This window comes from Lethenteron reissneri, chromosome 22 (genome assembly GCF_015708825.2).
Source record: "Lethenteron reissneri isolate LAM-NWPU_2019-01 chromosome 22, ASM1570882v1, whole genome shotgun sequence".
NCBI lineage: Eukaryota > Metazoa > Chordata > Hyperoartia > Petromyzontiformes > Petromyzontidae > Lethenteron > Lethenteron reissneri.
The window spans coordinates 12,440,499-12,459,143 of record NC_083800.1 but is presented as its reverse complement, the minus strand read 5'-3'; the positions used below and the strand labels follow the sequence as shown (position 1 = coordinate 12,459,143).

The window sequence follows — 18,645 nt, the reverse complement described above, 5'->3', positions numbered from 1 at the left end:
ACTCAATCGAGCCTCAATTCCATGCCCGAGAGAGTGAGTGGATCAATGACTCCCACTCAGTGTTGGGTGCCTGCTGCTGAGAAGCGCCATCTTGTGGTTGGTGGTGAGCGACGCCGCTTGAAACGCGAGACGTTCTGCCTATTGCGTCTCTCCCATTTGTTACCAATTGCCATTTCTCTTTGCCGTCTGGATGGAGACTGGATTGGCCACTGGGTTCTTTTATTTCTACGGGACAGTTGGCTTTTTTATTTTTAAGTGAATATTTCTGCGTTGCCATTATATCATTGAGTCAAAATCCCGGTGAGAAGTCAATTCGTGCCTTCTCTTCCCGTAGTTCTATAAAAATGAATACCACTTTGTGGGAAGTCACAAGTGGTTGTCATATGGTATAACTTTTCCCCACCATAGGAATGTAGAATTTCCAGTGGTGGTACTATTTTTGTTATGCGTCGCATTAGGTGAATTATCAATGAACAGTCATTTGCTGGGCCTGGGCACAGGTATGAAAACGGGCCCCATTGGCCTGCGATTGAAAGTGGCCCGACTTTGGCCCACATCAACAGGTTGCTGTCGGCAGCCCCAGACAGCTGTGGATGAACGGAAGCACCACGGCCCCCCACATACATGCATACACAGCGCATCCAGGCCAAGTGTGAGATGTTGAAAGTCTCTTTTTTGTGAGAACAAGGAGAGATTCGCCCGCTCATCGTTTGCGTGAACCACCCACTGCACGTTGATCCCAAAACGGTTTGCTCCGTCTCCCAGCCGATCCCAAAGCAGGCTATTGTATTTGTACCTCGTTTCTCTTAATGGATCTTTTTTAATGTGTGTGTGTATGTAATAATCATCACGATCCATTGGCAGATAGCCCATAGGTGTTCACTGCATATTTTGTCAGTTGTTTCCACTTTCCTTTCTGTCTTGTGCCAATATGCTCAAGTAGTAATACATCTTTCTGGCACCAATCTCCTCTCTTGTCATCAAGACATTACCTGTGAGGTCTTCCTCTCTTTCCGGTTCCTTCAAGTTTTCCGAGCGACACACATTAAATTTTCCTGTTGTTGTGCATCCTACATATGTGTCCAAATAGTGTCAGTTTACTTTCCATCATTGACTGCATCAGGTCTTCCTCTATGTGCAACCTTTTTCTTGCTTCTACGTTGGTCACCCTTTGCGTCCAGTTTAGATTCCGTATCCTTCTCTGACAATACATTTCCAATGCCATTATTATACGTAAAAAAGCGCGTGTATACTCGGCGCACACGCACAGACACTCGCGTGCGTTTCACACTAACGACGCGCCGTGCCTTCGTCTCGCTCAGCAGTTCAGCCAGGTGGGCTACACGCAGCAGCCGTGGACCCAGTGGGGGCCCTGGTATGGAGGGAGCCAGCAGTACCAGCAGTTCATCAACAACGGCTGGCAGGTCCCACAGTACAGCATGTACGGCCAGGCCTGGAACCAGCAGGGCTACAGCTTAGAGTAAGTACCATCCCCATCCACACTCGCGCACTGCGTCGGCGTTCCATAAGTCATGAGGATCTTGATTTTTTTTTACTCACTTATTATCCTTGGCAGCTGTGACGAATCTCAAGATTCTAGGAAACAAAAAAATGTTTCTCGTACGTACGTACGTTGAACTTATTTCATACCGTATGTAGCCAACCACACAAATCGCGGAGATTGTGGAGGCTACATCACTACCATCACGGCACCGTGGCGAATGTAGTTGCCACGAAGGGCTACTGCAGTCACAGGTTCGTTGTAGTCGGCATTGAGGTGGTGGCTCAAAGGGCTTGCGTTGCTACTGCAGAACCCCTGTACCAAGTGGCACATCTCACAGTGGGCGACTGAGCTGGAAGTAGCATCACCCTTATTGCCTTATCTCTTACACATCGCTACAAGACTTATTTCATTGGTTTTTTTTAAACAGTTTGCTGAGCACAGGTCCCAAGGTCCCACACTTCCAAGTGGGCAGCAACAAACAGTGTCGTTATCCAAGTTGTAATCGATGAGCGGTTAGCACGTCTCTTGAATTTGAGCGAGGTTATTCTGAAAACTTGGGAAGAAGAGAAAAGAGACTATGGGAGGGAATTCTCAAGTGGAGGGAGCCGTGTGAGAGGAGAAGTAGAAAGAGAAGTGTTGCCTGCAGTGTGTGGTGAGTGAACCCAATGTGGCGTGGGATGAAGTTCACGAGTACAGTAACCGTGGTAATAGCGATGGATAGAAGAGTGCCAAGGAGGTTTTGACGGACCTCTGGTGAGCGAGTGGCTGACGTGAATCGGTGAGTTGCACACTGCGTGGACTAGGACCTTCGTTTATTGGCGCCCCTGTCCGTCCCGGAGGGGAGGTTGGGCACGTCCTCCGTGGGTGCCGACACCGACCACGCTACGTGGTGCTTACTTCAGTGCGCACAGGCAGCAGATGGTGGTGGTGCTGGTGGTGAGCGTGTGCTTCAGTGGCTGGGTTATTCAGGGGAGCGGTAACCTAGCGGTTAGCGCGCCGCACTACGAACCCGGCGACCTGAGTTCGATTCTCGCTCGCGGTCAACACAAGTGACGATGAACTGAATCAGTCCTGGGCCTCCCCTAGGTCAACTCTGCCTCAAATGAGTACCTGGTGCGGTGTGTAAACGTCGCCACTCGGGGAGACAAAGGCGGCCGGTCGTGTTGTTGGCCACCCCCTCGTGTGCCATGCTGGCCTTCGTAGGCGCTACTCGCCAATGGGACACTTACCCCAACAGTCTGTTAAGGCTACACGTGGGGGATCTTTGTGTTAACGGGCTCTTTGTTCGCTTGGTGCAGGCAGACGCAGCCGGCGGCCGCAGCCGCAGCGGCCGCAGGCTGGATGAGCAGCGCTGCGGGCAACTCCTTCGCCTACAGGACCCAGCCTTCTCAGGGCCAGAGCGCCAGTCTGATCCCCAGCCCAGCCACCTTCAGCATGGCGGGCTTCCAGAACCAGTAACGGCGGTGGCGGCGGCGGCGGCGGTGGCAAGGGGACGTGACCACCGGAGCGAGGAGAGACACGGCACTCGGTTGATCCAGCAACGCGGCAGGGGGGCCGGCGGCACGCCCGGCTCGTCGTCGCCCGCGCGGGCACCGTCCTCGGCACTGTCTGCCCACGCGCGGGCGCAACTCCCCACGCGCGCTCCCACGGCGGGCACGGGCACATTCGCGGGTTAGGGAAACGTGTGACCCCACCCAACCCACCCACCTCCCTTCACCGCTTTCCCCTTCTCCCCCCCCCCCCGGCCTCTCGCGTGAATCCCCAGGATGTGATGAGATAGCCCTTTGCCGCTGGTAGAGCGGTAAATGAATACGCCTTCTAGTGTCACTCTACAAGTTCCACCAAAGAGTGAGTAATGCGCAACAGTGTATCGATTTCGGCTCCCTTGACCATGAAAATATATCACGCTGAGTTTTTATTTTGTTGTTTTTTTTTCATGTTTATACACTCCATGAAAGTCATTCAGAGCCCAAATAAATGCGTTTGCCAACCTGACAAAACAACGCGTTTTGAGACTCGTCAGCCATGTAAAAACACGTGGAAAGGCCCAATATTAATTTGAAAACTTAATTGATGATTCCTTGACCTAATGATGCTTCTTTGTCAGTCTCTGGATTTCTGTAGTCGATAATGCAGTGAGCTTCCAGCTGCATTGACCCATTCAGCACGCATGCCAGGATTTCTGGCCAGTTGCACTGTATTAAACGGTCTTAAATGCATAAGGCCATCAAAAGGTAATTACCTCCACGAATACAGAAATGCAATTGATAGCAACTATTGGAATCACTATCAACTGTAACAAAAGTTTTTTAATGGATACTCAATTGCTTTGTTGTAGCCGCACATCAAATTGTGTAAAAGAATATATCTCTAACGCTGCCGCGTTGTTTAATTTACACCGTCGTGGGCCCCATTGCCCAGCAACGATGTTGCCGCGTGCCCAAAGTGAGGAAGCGAAGCACTACGTCAAGATTTTTCTCCTCAGCGACTTTCACTCAAACGTTCCTAAAACGTGCGACCGCCCGACCGCCTTGCGTTTGACCATCGTCGTCCCCTCCACTGATGTACAGTGGCACACGGCCCCTAACTCACCTCCTCGTCAGGGCCTTGGTCACCGACGGCAGAGCAAGGCAAAACCGCGGGCGGCGTGCGAGGGTAGCCTTGCGAGTTGCTGAGGCTGCGTGAGGAGTAGGGACAGGGTGACGACCCTCGTCCTGAAAGAGCCATTTAACACTGGGATGCAAACATCGCCTAGGCTGCACAAACCACGTTTCAATGCATCCCGCCAGTAGCTTCCATCTGTGCATCTGTGTCCTCTGCAGACAGATGCAAACCTCATTGTGCTTCAGGAAAACACGACCGGTGGCCTCATTGTCATTCTCGTGCATCTCGGTTGGTGTTATGATTATTTTCTGGGGAGTGGGGGCCTCGCCAGTGACGTCAAACAAGCGGTAACAAATACAAAGGCGGGCCTTGTTCCCAATCGTGGCCCCGCAGAAGGTGTGTAGTTAAAGTCGTGGTGCACCGACACACAGCTGGCCTGACGGGTGTCCGCGAGTATTTCTTGCAGGGGTGGCCAAAGCCTTCCCGAGCTTGAGAGCCGCATTCCAAAACCTTCACAGGAGGACGGCCTGTTGGCCCATGCAGAGCCGGTTCCCTCGCACCGATTGACTGTGGCATTTTTTTAAATATAGAAATCTGCAGGAGCACCCCAGAAGTATTTGTGTTTGGCTCCTCTGCCCGGGAGTGGGGGGGGGCGCGAGGTTCCGCAGATCTTTTTTTTTGCCCCCGTTTCAAATAAAAGTTGAGATGAAGACAGGAGTTTAAAACTATCTGCGCTTGAAACTGCCCGTGCAGCTCGCGAGCTGCCAGTTTGGGCGCCCCTGCCCCCCCCCCCCAGCACGTCGTGCACGTGTGGCTGGTATCATTTACGTGGCCTCCTACCCCGAGCATCTTTTATAACGCTGGCTGTCGAAACCTACGTGTTGAGTACACGTATGTGCGTTCGTAATGTTGCGTTTGCTTTAATTGTAAACATCGCAAAGCAAATGAGGCTCCCCCGCCCAATTTTTATCCAATAAAAAATATTTGCCTCTTTGTTTTCATAAAATCATTTTGGCAAATTGACGAAGCCATAGCGTAGTAATATGTTGAAGTGTTTTGTAAACATTGCTATCTGGGTGGGTTATTTAATACAAGACTCCCGGCTTTTGTATGTACACGCTTAAGGAACAGTCAAAAACTATTCAAAGTACGATTTCAAATATTGCACGAACCTATTGGCTTATGAGATCCCATATTTATATACGAATTGTATAATACAATAAGCTCATTATTGTTATATTGTTATTATTTAACAATATACGATTGTCAGTTTAAGAATTTCTTTTTAAATTTATGGTTGCGCCTTTTGGTGTAAAAAAAATCGTATGGACTCTATGAGGAAATATTGCTGTCGATAGAACACAATAAAACCCATCTAAATAACTCAACTACTCAACTCCTCCCCATCGCGTGCACCCTTCGGAGGGGAGATACCTCCTAACACCACCAATTGTGTATCTCCATTTGTAGGCCATTTCTTTGCGCCATTGGCTGCCCCCCCACCCCCGCCGCCCGCCCTCCTCCCATGATAGCGAAGAGTGGGGGTGCTGCTGGGCTTTTGTATGGGAGTGTGGGGGGGGTAGCCCTTTGCTTGCTGGTCGCTCGAGTTGTAGATCGACTCTTGCGAGCTCTTCCTGCTTTGTCCGCCGGACAGCTCTGACTCGCCTGAAGGGTGGCAACCGTCCTCTCTCGCGTGGGTCACAGAATGCCCCACGGTGTTTTTCCCCCGCCGTGGAGCCCCCCCCCCCCCCCCCCCCAGTCGCTACTTATACCCAACCCGACTCTTGCTTTTCACGCGCCCGTCTGTTCCGGGTTCGCAAACGGCTACTGCTAGAGATGATCGGTCTTCGACGTCGGCCGGTGCTCTAGCGTCGTCTTAACTCAAATTGTCCGTTCTAAGATCGCTAATTGTGACCTAAAAAAAAACATTGTAAACGGAACGGGCTGGACAGTGCCGTTATATCACCCGAAAATCGTTTCCACGTCGCGGCCATTCAAACCGACGAGGCGCGGTGGCGTATCCCAAAATTGAGCCAATTCTGGGTCTCCATCCCCCCCCAAAGGGCCCAGAGGGGATGGACTGTCCGCTTGTAAAAAGATTGCAGTGCATCTTGGGTAATTGGTGAACAGCGCTGGGACGGCTGGGAGGTTGAGCTCTGCTGGACTGGATGAAGTGAGAGGGGTCACGAGAGGGGGGGGGGGGGACGACGACCCCTCCTCATGAGCCTCCCGAGTGCCACGTCTCCACCCCTCCACCCCCACCCCCACGTGGGTGCAGTGCTTCCGAATTAATAATAAAGGAGCCGGGGCGAGGCTCGCGCCGGCCCTTGATCGATCACGCCACTTAAATGACAATGGAGCTGGCTTTAAACAAACAAAAAGACACAACTTGAGATGCCGAAACGTGGCAACTGTTTGCGTTGTTTTTTTTGCGGGTATTTTTTTTGTAATCTTTAAATTTAAACTTTTTTTGTTTACAATGTGACACAAAAATGTGCGATTTTTTTTTTCCGCATCAAAATGTGTTCCCCCCCCCCCTCCGCTCTAATGACACCGGTGCGACCTCTGCATTGCGTTCATATATACACATTACGTCACGGCCTGAGTGAAAGTGTTGAGCATATGTTTTGCGTACATTGTGCAAAGTATACGCAGCACAAGTATATAACGTGCCGTCGCTTGTTGCTGGATTTGGGAAAGCATTGTTCAGTTTTCTTCTGTACAGATGTCGTGCACACTTGATTTAGCAGACTACATATATGATAACTAAAAATGTAATAAAAGTTTAACGGTGGGAATTTTTGAAAGGGGAAGGATCGGTCGGACCTTGTAAAAATACACAAAAAATTACCGTGGGTGGGTGGGTTGCATACAACATACGATCATAGTAGCTGAGAACTCGCTTTTTTGTAGGATAGTCGTAGATGAATGGCAGGCGGTTTAAATATACTTTTAGTTGGACTGAGTGGCGAATTTTATCTTTGAGCTAAAGATGAAAGAGGGAGAGAACGGCTTCGGGGGGTGGGCGAAGATGGAGAGGGGGGGGTGTGTCCCCCACATCGCCAAGTCGCTGAACGAGGCGCGTTCCGTGCTGTCGAGAGAATATTAATACTTTTTTTTATTCAGTTAGCCCAATCTTTTAAAAGTGTACGCTTGTCAACGTGTGTGATATGCTGTAACAAACAACAAAAACACCCCGACTCGTCCAAAAACAAACAAAAACCGCGATTACAATGTTGGACTTGTGATGAAACCTGTTGCGTCAAAACCGAGTCGTTATCCCCCCCCCCCCCCCATGCAAAGTGTGGCGATGAAGCCCCCTTCTCGGTCGGCCTCGTTGGAGCGTTTCCCCACGTGGGCTCTCACCGTCACGGCGTGGCCTCCTCGACTCTGTGCCACTGAAGGTTCAAGTGGCCAGAGTCTCGGACCAACCAAATCACGGTGGTTTTGTTGTCGGATCGTGCCCGTTCCCCCTCGTCCCAGCACAGTCTGTGTGTGTGTGTCACTATGTTACAGGGGACAGGCGCTGTGTGTGTGTGTGTTGCTACGTACAGAGTGACGGGCGCTGTGGAGGGATCCCAGTGTCGCAAGACCAAATGAGTACAATGCGGATGTTTTTCTTTGTTGTGCACCGGAGGGCGCTTTTGTATTGAGGGGGGCTGCCCCCTTGCACCCGCGCGCTTTCTCCAGCAGAGCTCGACTTAAACAGTGCATCTGTGTCGCTTGCACGTTATCCGTTTCTTTTCTTCAATGCACCCAACAACAAAAAGAAGGGGGCTCAACCCACTTGAATTTTTCGTCAGTAATATTGCTTTTACCGTCACCGTGGTCGAGTGTAAATTGACCCGAGTTTAGCCAAACTTTAAACACGTTTTCGCGTGTTTCGTTTCCTCTTGCAGCCTTACCGCCCTCAACTGCCCCTTTCCCATCTGTCCCAGCTAAATCACTCGATCCACGGAGCCCATCCAGTCAACGACATGTGACCGATTCAGACCTATTGGGGCAAATGGAGCATTGGAAAATAAATGGAAATCTAAGCAATTACGTGCAAAGTAACTTGAGGAATATCCATTGTCTGCCTTATTAAAAACAAGTTTTTTGTTACGTATAATACATTCGTCCTTGCCACAAGAAAACTAGCGGGCCCATGTTTGTTGTAACGAGCATTGTATCGTAGCAGCGCGTTTCCTTCTAAACGGTGCTCCACTGTTATCTCGGTTGCATTCGATCGGTTGACGTGAAACATTCGAACCTCAGAGGCGCCGCGGTGGCGAAATGTTAACTACCTCGCCTGGTATACAAGAGGTCGAGCGATCGATCCTGACCGCCTGCTGTATATTTGGAGTTGGCATGTCCTCCCCGTGGTGGCGTGGATTCTTCCCCTCCACATTTAGAATCAACATCACGCGTTTAGAGTTTGGCTGCTGTAAATTTACACGTGATGATAGGTCGACAGTTCGTTCAGCTCGGTCTCTAATTGAAAAGAGCTGTATACCTCCCAGGGCCTTACCTATCGTTTAAATAGTAGCTTAGTTTGTTTCTCTGTACCGCGAGCCATATTAAACGGAGACATTTAAAATACGAGGGTGAGTTTCCAGCGACGTTCCTCGCGCGAGTTGCACTGTTTAACTTCACCTCTGCACCCTGAACAATGTGAGGCCCGCTTTCACACGTGGTTACAAAGTTACAAAGTTCGGGAGGTTGGGGGCGGGCGGGGATAGGATTTTTTGTTTGTGTTATTTATTATGACCTAAGGTACAGCGGTGGTTGGAAAAACGGTAAAACTTCGATGTCGTTGCCCCCCCCCCCCCCCCATTCGCGGAACGGCCGCCGTCTTCCGCTTGGGGGGCTTCCTCAGTTGCGAGGCGGGGGGGTGGTGAACGCGTCGGGGGGGGGGGAGCTCTGTCCATCACACACACGCAGCAGACGCATTGAGGCTTTCGCGACCAATGTTCGTAATAAAGGGGGGTGGGTGGTGGCGTTAGATCGCGTAAGCGTCGATGTGTCGTTAACCCGCCGCCACCCGAAGGCAGCCGGTTAGTGAGGCTTGTCACGTGAACAAAACGTGCCGATTAGTTGCTGCGTCACTATTCTGGCAAAGTCGCCCCATGGTGCTGGATGGAATTGCCAGCGAAACGTCACAATACTCGAGTTGTCAATGCGGATGTATTCTCCCAACGCACCGGTGTGCTGTACAAGTAAACATTGGCACCTTTGTTCACGTGACCAACCTTGACTAATTAGCTGTGGCGGGTGGTGGCGGGTCAACGACACATTTCTGCTTACGCGATTTAACTCCAAAAAACACTTTTATTACGCGGCAGGAACTCTCCCGCTCGTGCGATTGAGGTGCAGTTTGTTTGGCAGGTGGCCTCGTTAGCAGCCCCCCTCCCCCATCCAACGTGTGACTTTCATACTATTGGCGTTTAAAAATAAACGGGTGTCTTGCCATCCTAACGAGGGGGGGGGGGGGGGGTGGGAGACTCTACGTGACCTGTCTGCATAAACAACATTTCCATTCGAACATCACCGCCAGAGTTGGTCTCGGCACATGTTACAGTGATTATAATTGTTTTGGTACAGGCAGAACATTCTTTTCCACCGTTGTCGTTAACATTACCCATGTAACTGAAACATATTTGCATCCCTTTGTTAATCCACTGCCGGGTGAAGGCCCCCCCCCCCCACACACCGTGCCGGATGTAGGGTTTTGTTGACCACGGTCGTTTGAAGGGTGGGCCCAGGACCCGATTCAGATATCGCTCGCCATTGGTGGCATCTATGGCCAGGAATCAAACTTCAGTGGTCGTTGTTCATAGCGCTGGGCATAAACCACCCCTTCGCCACAGCTGGAAGATCCGTGTAATTAATGTCGTGTGGGTAATGGCCCTTCTCAACAACATCATAGTTCGACTTGGATATTTGGAGAGAATTTTACAGCGCGTGGCCTACATTGCTGTGAAATTGGAAAGAAAAGAAAATGAATTGGTGGAGGAATAGTTTTACATTCGTGCATATTAAACGTTTTGAAGTAATAGTAAAATGCATTTAAGGCTTCAAATGTAATAAAATATAAACCCAACTCAAATTTGTAACGCACGGGGTGGTGTGTTAGCGACACGAGTCGTCCCGACGTCTTGTGTGTGAATACATGCGGCTCTGGGTGAAGTCTTCTTCAGCTTTTGCGTAAACACTAAACCCACAGCCAGCACCACCGTCCCTGGAGTCGTAGATTTATTTTCAGACCTTTTTGGAGATCGTGCCCGCGTGTAGGGTAGAAAGAAAAAAGCTGTGCCCGCCAAACATAAGGAGACGTAACGCGAGGCTGACGGATGACCGGTATAAACCCCAGGCAGTGATTTTGCTTATTTTTACTGCGAATTACAAATCTCTGGCCCACACCCGGGCACCGCGTGTTGGGTGGGGGGGGGGGTTCATCGTTGCCCGGTGCTGATGGCGCTGCTCTCAACTCAAGCGGTGACCGTAACAGCGGCAGGGGGTTGTTCCAACTTTGGCTCGAGTGGCAAATGTTCACGAAGCGCATGATTTCGGGAAAATGTTGTAGTCGGGTAAATGATGACATGCGTCGTCGTTCGTGTGGGTGATGCGTTTCACACGAACTCGGAGAGAGGGAGAGAGATGACCCGCAGCTCGTGCTTTGGGTCCACACTTAACCCGAGTTACTGCCCACTCGCCGAGTCGTGAATTTCACTGCGGATTGTTGGCAAGGGTCACTGAGATTGTTTTTTTTGGGAACTGACACATGGCCTCATTGCGGCCGCCTCGTCTCCGTTGGAAATGTCTTGCACCTCTCTCCAACCCCCCACTATCTCCACTCCCACACCCACCTTTGCTCCCTGGCTGGATATTTTGGTTGCATTGTTTGTGTTTCTCGGGAGGATGACAGCTCTGATTTTAATTAGACCTGCCCCGACAGCCGGAGTCCCCCCCCCGTGGTGGATTGTTTATCAAGCGTCCCCAAGTTGTGGTTTGCCGGGGTTATAAGCCGGCATGGAAAGTCACTCGTTGAGATGCATGTTGAGTGGCTGGTTGGTTGCGATGGGTTTAGCTGAATTCGTGAACTTTCAGAACGAAAACCGCCCAGGGTCGCGCACGGCTCTTTGGTGACAGGTGGTGGCGCGTACGTACGGCGCAGTTCTTGTGTGAGATGGTGTTGGCAGTGTCTTGACAATTCACATTTTATTTTTTACCGATTGTCTGTGGACACCCAAAACGCCGCCGTGGGGATTGGGCGTCCACAGACGAGCGCTCGCCAGGGGTAACTTTGACGCGAACTCGGCGTTGGGCTCTGCTTTGAGTCGCCTCTCCAGGGAGGAAATGAGAGCCACGGGCGGGGCGGAGAGCGTGGGGGGGGGGGTCATGGAACTAGGGAACCTGTGCTGGGCTTGCACGCGAGAGAGGCAGCAGTGGCAGCAGGCAGCAGCGACTGAACGAAAACCTCGCAGATTCACAGCCACGTCGCGTCGCGCGGCCCCTGCTGTCCACAGCGACGCGAGCGCTTCCTCGTCACTCGGATGCTTCCCTCTCTTTCTCGGCAGCTTCCGCGGATTTGTGTTTGTTTTGTTTTCACGACGACGACGACAGTTGAAGTGGAAAGTGACATTTTTGAATGGAACTCGTCCGTCGCGCAGTTTTCGTTCTGGTTGATGCTGCTGCTGCTGCCGCGTGGGTTGAGCCGCTCACTCTGCTGGGAGAAGCCGAAGCTGCCGCTTTCCGGGCAGACCCCAAACCCCGTGGGATGGCTGCGCTCGCTTCGAACGACGGTGCGCGTTTGTCGAACGGGCGTCTTAGCGATCACGGGGAGATGGCGCTTGGAGACCTCCAGAGCCGGCCCATGATGACGACGGCGAGGAGGACGGTGATTTCGCGTCCACCGCGCACGAATTGATCCTTGCTCCTCGTGTCGCGGAGCCGGGAGACACTCGGTGCCCTGTGTGGGCTTGTTCACGAGGAGCGGCGGCGGCGGCGGTCAAAGTGTGTTGGCAACTTACAAATGAAATTAATCGCACGAACTCAAATGTGTTAGGCTTATTTTCAAGCCCCGTCTTTATGAACTGATGTCGATATATATCGCAGCGCATTCACGTTTGGTGTGATGGTGGTGAATGATGAAATGCGAGTGATGTGTGCGCGAGTCTCTCCAACCGATTAATATCCCTTCCTCATAGCTCCCGTGTCCACCGCTTGTACCCCGTGCGTGCGATATGCTGTATGTGTGTGTGTATATATACTGTATATGTCCGCTACTCGCGTATGCAGTATATATCGGCCCGTGTACATGCAGCCCTGACAAAAACAAAATAACCACGGTGTTTGCGTAACGCGTTTTAGAACGTTGATGTAGATGGAAACAACAACGATGACGATCATGTGAAACTCATGATTCTGATTTCCACACTGGAGTACAAACATTCGTCGAATCATCAGAGTAAGCCTTAAATGTAAATGTTACTTACGTTGTTCGTGTAACGTGACTGACTGTCTTTGCAAATCGCCCTCTCGCATTTCACGACTCTTCTATCGATTGGCGGTCCTCGTTCCGTTGTGGGGCAAAACAGCTTCTGGACGGGTGCGGGGTTTTGTTTTTCACCTCTCTCCCTTTTTACGTTCCAATTGTGTACATTGTAAATCCATCTTAAGTGACACCTCCGCCTGCTTATATTGTTTTTATAGTGCGTCCACAGATTTGAGAGAGAGCGCGCGCGAGAGAGAGAGAGAGAGTAGATGTGAGCCTGCTGCTGTGATGTAGAATTTTAGATTTTAGAGAAACACGGTCGTGCCTGCGGGCGGGGGGGGGGGGGTGTCTGCGATGAGTGGAGGAGACTGCCGAGTGCCGTGGGGCAGTCTCGAGGCTTGCTGCGTTCGTGGGATGAGTCGTGGGTCGTGCGTGTCTGCTCGGATGAGAAGTTGAATAAGTGTACATAAGACCTTGCCAAACCTTTATTTGTCACGACATTTTTAAACGTAAACAAACACACACAAGAACTGTCTGCACTTTAGTGCTAAGAAGAAATACAAAACACAGAAAGATGTGTCACGCAGAGATGCAGGGAATCGAATTTGTGTGGTTATCGTTTGTAATGGCCAGCAGTCGTTTAAAAGAGGATGCCGTTTTTTAGATTTAAATTGGTGGCTCAGATTATTGTATCATTGAAAATGTCTCGGCATCCTGTGGTTCAAATTAAACAAAAAATGCAGGGAATTTTAAGTCAGCCCCTCACTTCTACTCTTGTGATAACTGAAAATTGGTTTTCCGTTGACTTTCATGTAATGCAACCAATTTTTAGTCTGAAATAGCAAGTGAATAAAGAATACTTTTGAAAAAAAAATGCGTCCGGTGTGTGATGATCTTCGCATGCGTTTGACGCTGATTTCGTTTGCCTCTGGAATTCCAGTCAATGGAACTCGCATTCTCACCCCCTTGGGATCCCAAGTGGGACACGTCGAGGCAGGAGGTGTCCACGACACGTACTGTCACTTGTTTCCACTTTCCCTCTGACTTGTGCCAATATGCTCAAGGAGTGCACATCATAGTCGTGTATAGGGGCCGTCAATAAATGATGTTATGCACCTAGGGGGGGCGGTCAGACATTTGTGACGAGGGGGGGGGGGGGTTGAGAAATGTGACGTCACATCAAAATGCGCAACTTTAAATAAATATAGACAACACGTTCTACTTAATTAAATAGACTTTTTAATAAATGTTTTCTCCTATAACATCAGAATGCAGCGCCACATTAAATACGCACTACAATGACAATAGTTTAAAGCGATTTGAAGCATGTTTTATGGTTTTGGGGGGGGGGGCAGAGCTTTGTGACGTCATATTTGAGGGGGGGGGGGTCTTACTTTTTGTGACGCCGTGTGACGAGAGGGGAGGGTGTCAAAACTCGTCCAAAATCGCGTGACGTCATTTATGGACGGCCCCACAGCGAAGTGTATACTGTAAAACAGTGTAGTGTCGTGCGTCATCATCACAATCCATGGGGCGGATAGCCCCGTAGGTAGTCCATTGCACATTTCGTCACTTGTTGTTTCCACTTTCCCTGCGTCTTGTAGTGCCAATATTCTCAAGTAGTGGCCCACGTCTTTCTGGCACAATCTCTTTCGTCGTCGTCGTCGTCATCGTCAAGCCATTCAAGGGTTACACGGCGCAGCAACGTGCAACAGTCGAGTGCCACATTACATTAACAGTTCGAAGAAGAATCATACCGTACGTCGTGTCTCACGCAGTGTCCAGAACACGACATGCGTGGGTCTTTATCAGAGCAACAAGGCAAGTTGTGTAACTAAAGAAAATGTCATCGTTCTAAAGCATTGACAGTGACACGTTAAATGAATCCCCTCGTTCCGTGACAGCTGTTCTCTTACCCCAAACTGAAACCTTTTACAAGGAATCATGTCTGTATTAACAACAATACTTGGGAGTCAGAATGCAAACAAACAACATACTCCGATAATAAATGCATTGTCTTTGAAACTGATTGGTCCACACCAGAGACGGCTTTCTTTCGAGCCTCGTCTCAAAAGGCGTTAGACCAGAGGACGCCAAAAGGCGCTCAGCACAAAGACAATGCCACTATCAGAGTAACTGGTGTGGCCAATCAGTTTCAAAGACAATGCATATATTATCAGTGTTTTTTGTTTGCATTCTGACCACAAGTATTGTGGTTAATGCAGACATGACTCCTTGTAAAAGGTTTCAGTTTGGTGTTTTAACATCTCAACACAGCTGTTTTGTTGCCAGAAACAAGGGGAAAACCTATTCTCATGTTTTGGTACAGGCAAAGGAGGTCCCATGAGATAGTTCACATCCTGCGCCGTTTAACCCAGGGGTCGATAACCTGTGGCGCTTTAAGGACTGCAGTGAAATTCACAGAAAAGGCTCCTCAAGTTAGTTTGGTTGCCGGTCCCTTGACCGTGGAAGTTCAGTTTACTATGGAAGTTAATTTACTGTGGAAGTCCAGTTTATCATGGATGTCCAGTTTACCCTGGAAGTAAAGTTTACCATGGATGTCCAGTTTACCACGGAAGTTCTATTTACCGTGGAAGTCCAGTTTACCATGGAAGTTAATTTACTGTTGAAGTCCAGTTTATCATGGATGTCCAGTTTACCCTGGAAGTAAAGTTTATCATGGATGTCCAGTTTACCCTGGAAGTTTAGTTTACAATGGAAGTTCAGTTTACCAAAGAATTATAAATAAATGGCTCTTCTTGTTATTTTGGTTTCCAACCCCTGGTTTAACCTCTCCTATGGATTCTTCTTTGTATTTTCTAAATAATAATTATTATTGCTCCGTGTCCAAAGTGGCTGCCGAGACTGGCGTTTCACTGCCGTGCTGAATTTGTCTAAAGTGGGACACCAGCCTCAACGCTCTGTGCCACTCACTGCTACGCCAAACCTGATCCATCTGCCCGCTGCTTCAAAGGCGAGACAATGAAACTTCGCTTTGCGCAGCTACTCGCATTATTTCAGCCACTTTCGTTGTTCATGGTCCAGTGCAGCCTCAGTCTGACCGCAAGAAACAAGGCGCCTTTGGGCTTGAACTCGACCTCTGTACGACTCCCCCCCCAATGTCGCAGAGAGATAGAGAGGCGCCTTGCCCGTACGATCGGCAGTTCTACAGCATCGACTCGCGCAAGCCTGGGCTGCCGATGAGACCCCGGTGTCAAAACCCGGGTCGGAGTTTGCTTGTCTTGACACAATGCTGCTGAAATTATGGGGGGCTCGGGTGGGGGCTCGGTTGGGAGGTAGGGTGGGGGCTCGGGTGGGAGGTAGGGTGGGGGCTCGGGTGGGAGGTAGGGTGGAGGCTCCGGTGGGAGGTAGGGTGGGGGCTCGGGTGGAGGCTCGGGTGTCCCTGAGCATGCCGCCCCGCTCCGAGCCGAGCGACCCGGCCCGAGTGAGACGCAGTGAGTCACACCGCCACCCGCAGAGTCACACCGCCACCCGCACTCACGCCGTGACTCACCGCCACCCCCACTCACGCCGTGACTCACCCCACCGCTGCTGCTGCTGCTGCGTGGTGGTGGTGGCGGTCGCGCGTGCGAGCTCCAAACGTGAAGCCCCGGTTACGTCTTCGTTGGCTTGAAAATCAGTTGCGTCTTTGATAGGCAGACAGACACACACACGGACAGACAGACACACACACGCAGAGACACACGGACAGACACAGACAGACACACACACCAACAGACACAAACAGACAGACACACACATAGACACACACAGACAGACAGACACACACGTAGAGACACACGGACAGACACGGAGAGACACACACACGGACAGACACACACAGACACGCACACGGAGGGACACAGACACACACGAACAGACACACGGACAGACACACGGAGAGACACACGGACAGACACACGGACAGACACACAGACAGACACACAGACACACACGGACAGGCACAGACAGACACACACACACGTAGAAACACACGTAGAGACACAGCTCCCAGCGCCAGCACTGAGCAGCACCCTTCTCCAAGCGTGACGAGGAGGTTCATCTTCACTCCGAGTTCACGTGCGGTGCCATCCTCCGACGCGTGGACACCGCGTCTGTGGATGTTGTCTCGTGGACCTTCTGGCGTGCGTACGACGTTTAAGTCGTCAGTCTACGAGGTCGTTCAACAGTCTGTTCAGGCTCTACGGGTGATCTTTGTCTCAGTGCAATCATTTGTCGATTCTTATGCAGATATACACGGTGCTTCAATATTGTTTTAACGCTTATATGGGAATATCGTTCTTAATGAAAAACATGGATAATATAGGGTGTTTCAAAAGGATGGAGCCGATTTGAAATCGCTATATCTTTGAAATTGGGTCCATCGTTTTGAAACACCCTGTACACTGTGGCATGATAACAAATGTCACGTTAACAGCTTCAAAAAGTCAACGAGTCTCCCACTTGTTCGCCGTCGTCGTCAACGCGTGGCCTGGAGTCTTCTCCAGGTGGTCTCCAGAGCTCGGAGGCGGCACATTTCTCGTGGCATCGTTACAAATTCTCAGAAGTGTTCACATTGTTTGAAGCACCCCCTGTACATTCATTTAGCCAGAGCCGTCCCGAGGGTACTAAACGAATCGGGGCGACCCACTGGGTTAAACAGCGCAAGATCTGAACTAGCAAGAGCTATTGCAACCGGGATTTTTAAGGAATGCATTTTTTGCTTCAAAAAGACTTTCACGACCGATTTGCAATCGTGATTTTTTTGGTTTAGGTCCTGTAAACAATGTGTCGTAAACCCTCCTCCACCCGACTGGCCAATTGATCGTGTCACGTGGACATCTACCGGACATCTGTGATAAAGTGGCGGACAGCTCTTCAAATTCCTTCAGTATAAATCAAGATCGTGATTCTGAATGAGTAAGAGGGGGGGATGGGTGGGAGGAGCCACGCGCTTCGACGACGTCACAGTGCCAGATGTAGCACTTCGGGGGGGGGCACCACGTGGTGTGGGTTGCCCCCCCCCCCCCCCCGCCTGTGGACGACTCTGCCTGTAGCTGCGGGCTGTGGAGAGACAGAGATTTGCTATTCTGAGCCTCTTCGCCTGTCGCCTCCGACTCTCCTCTTTCCCAGTCCCTAGCTTCTCATTTCCCTCTTTTCAGCTGCCAACTATTCCACTAAAGTGTCCCAGTTGTTATTATTATTATAGTTATAGAACGGTAATTAAGTTACAGCCTTAAAAATGCGTCTACTTTATTTGTGTTTTGTCCTTTGATTACCTTTCCTATAATTTGGCACTCCTGGTTTTTGTTGTTGCATTTCTTTTGCTGTTGTAACTTCTCTGACCCAGCCCGTGCTGGACATCTGTGAAAAAGAGCTGCATACGCTTACCGGATTTCTCCAGGATAAAGCAACGATTCTGGTTCCGATTTGTCCAAATTTTTGCGAATATGGATTCTGCGATCGCTTGAACCACCCGGGAGACGAGAACTCACACTCGGCTGTTCAGCCCCCCCCCCCCCCCCCCACTGAGCTCTGGCTGCTCTGGCACAACGAGGAGCGACCACATCCCGGGACCGTCGACCGCGGGTCACAGGGGCGTTGCAGGGTAGAGGGGACCTACAAACTTGCCCCAGCAGCAGCAACAACAACAAACTATTCACTCGAAACCCACACCGAAGAGTGCCGCAATCACGACCGCTGCATTCACACCACAGTGAAACACACAAAACAACAACAAAAAATCTAAAATTCTATTTAATGCCAACCGTGAATAGTTCACTGAATCTCAAGGAGTGCGAATCGCCAGCCTTTCTCATTTGCGAACCCAAGGCTCCCAGCATTTCCACCTTGGGTGGGGGTGGGGATGGGAGGACGAGGTGGTTGGGGGTGGTTGTGGTTGGGCTCTATCGTGACAGCTGTCCCGGCGCCTGGCAGTGTTCAAGGGCTCGCGCGGCTATTTCTGGGCCCGCCTGGATGACACCGGGACCCCAGAGGATTGTAGAGGGGCCGAGAAACTCGCGGGCAGAGGTAGCACTGCAGCGTGTGTGTGTGCGCGTGT

At 50.6% G+C, this 18,645-nt stretch overlaps 1 protein-coding gene across 5 annotated transcripts in view; it reads left to right on the top strand.

Moving 5' to 3' along the window:
• LOC133345644 (nucleolysin TIAR-like) overlaps positions 1-12,486 on the top strand; it is a 92,121-nt gene extending 79,635 nt beyond the window's left edge. For 3 of the 5 annotated variants that reach the window (XM_061556592.1, XM_061556590.1, XM_061556595.1), the window contains 2 exons: positions 1,323-1,480; positions 2,803-12,486. In XM_061556592.1, the coding sequence (XP_061412576.1) occupies positions 1,323-1,480; positions 2,803-2,962 (318 nt within the window). In that variant the 3' untranslated portion in view covers positions 2,963-12,486. The remainder of the gene's footprint in view (positions 1-1,322; positions 1,481-2,802) is intronic. The other 2 variants (XM_061556594.1, XM_061556591.1) reach the window with 1 other exon arrangement.
• The last annotated feature ends 6,159 nt before the right edge of the window (positions 12,487-18,645 follow it).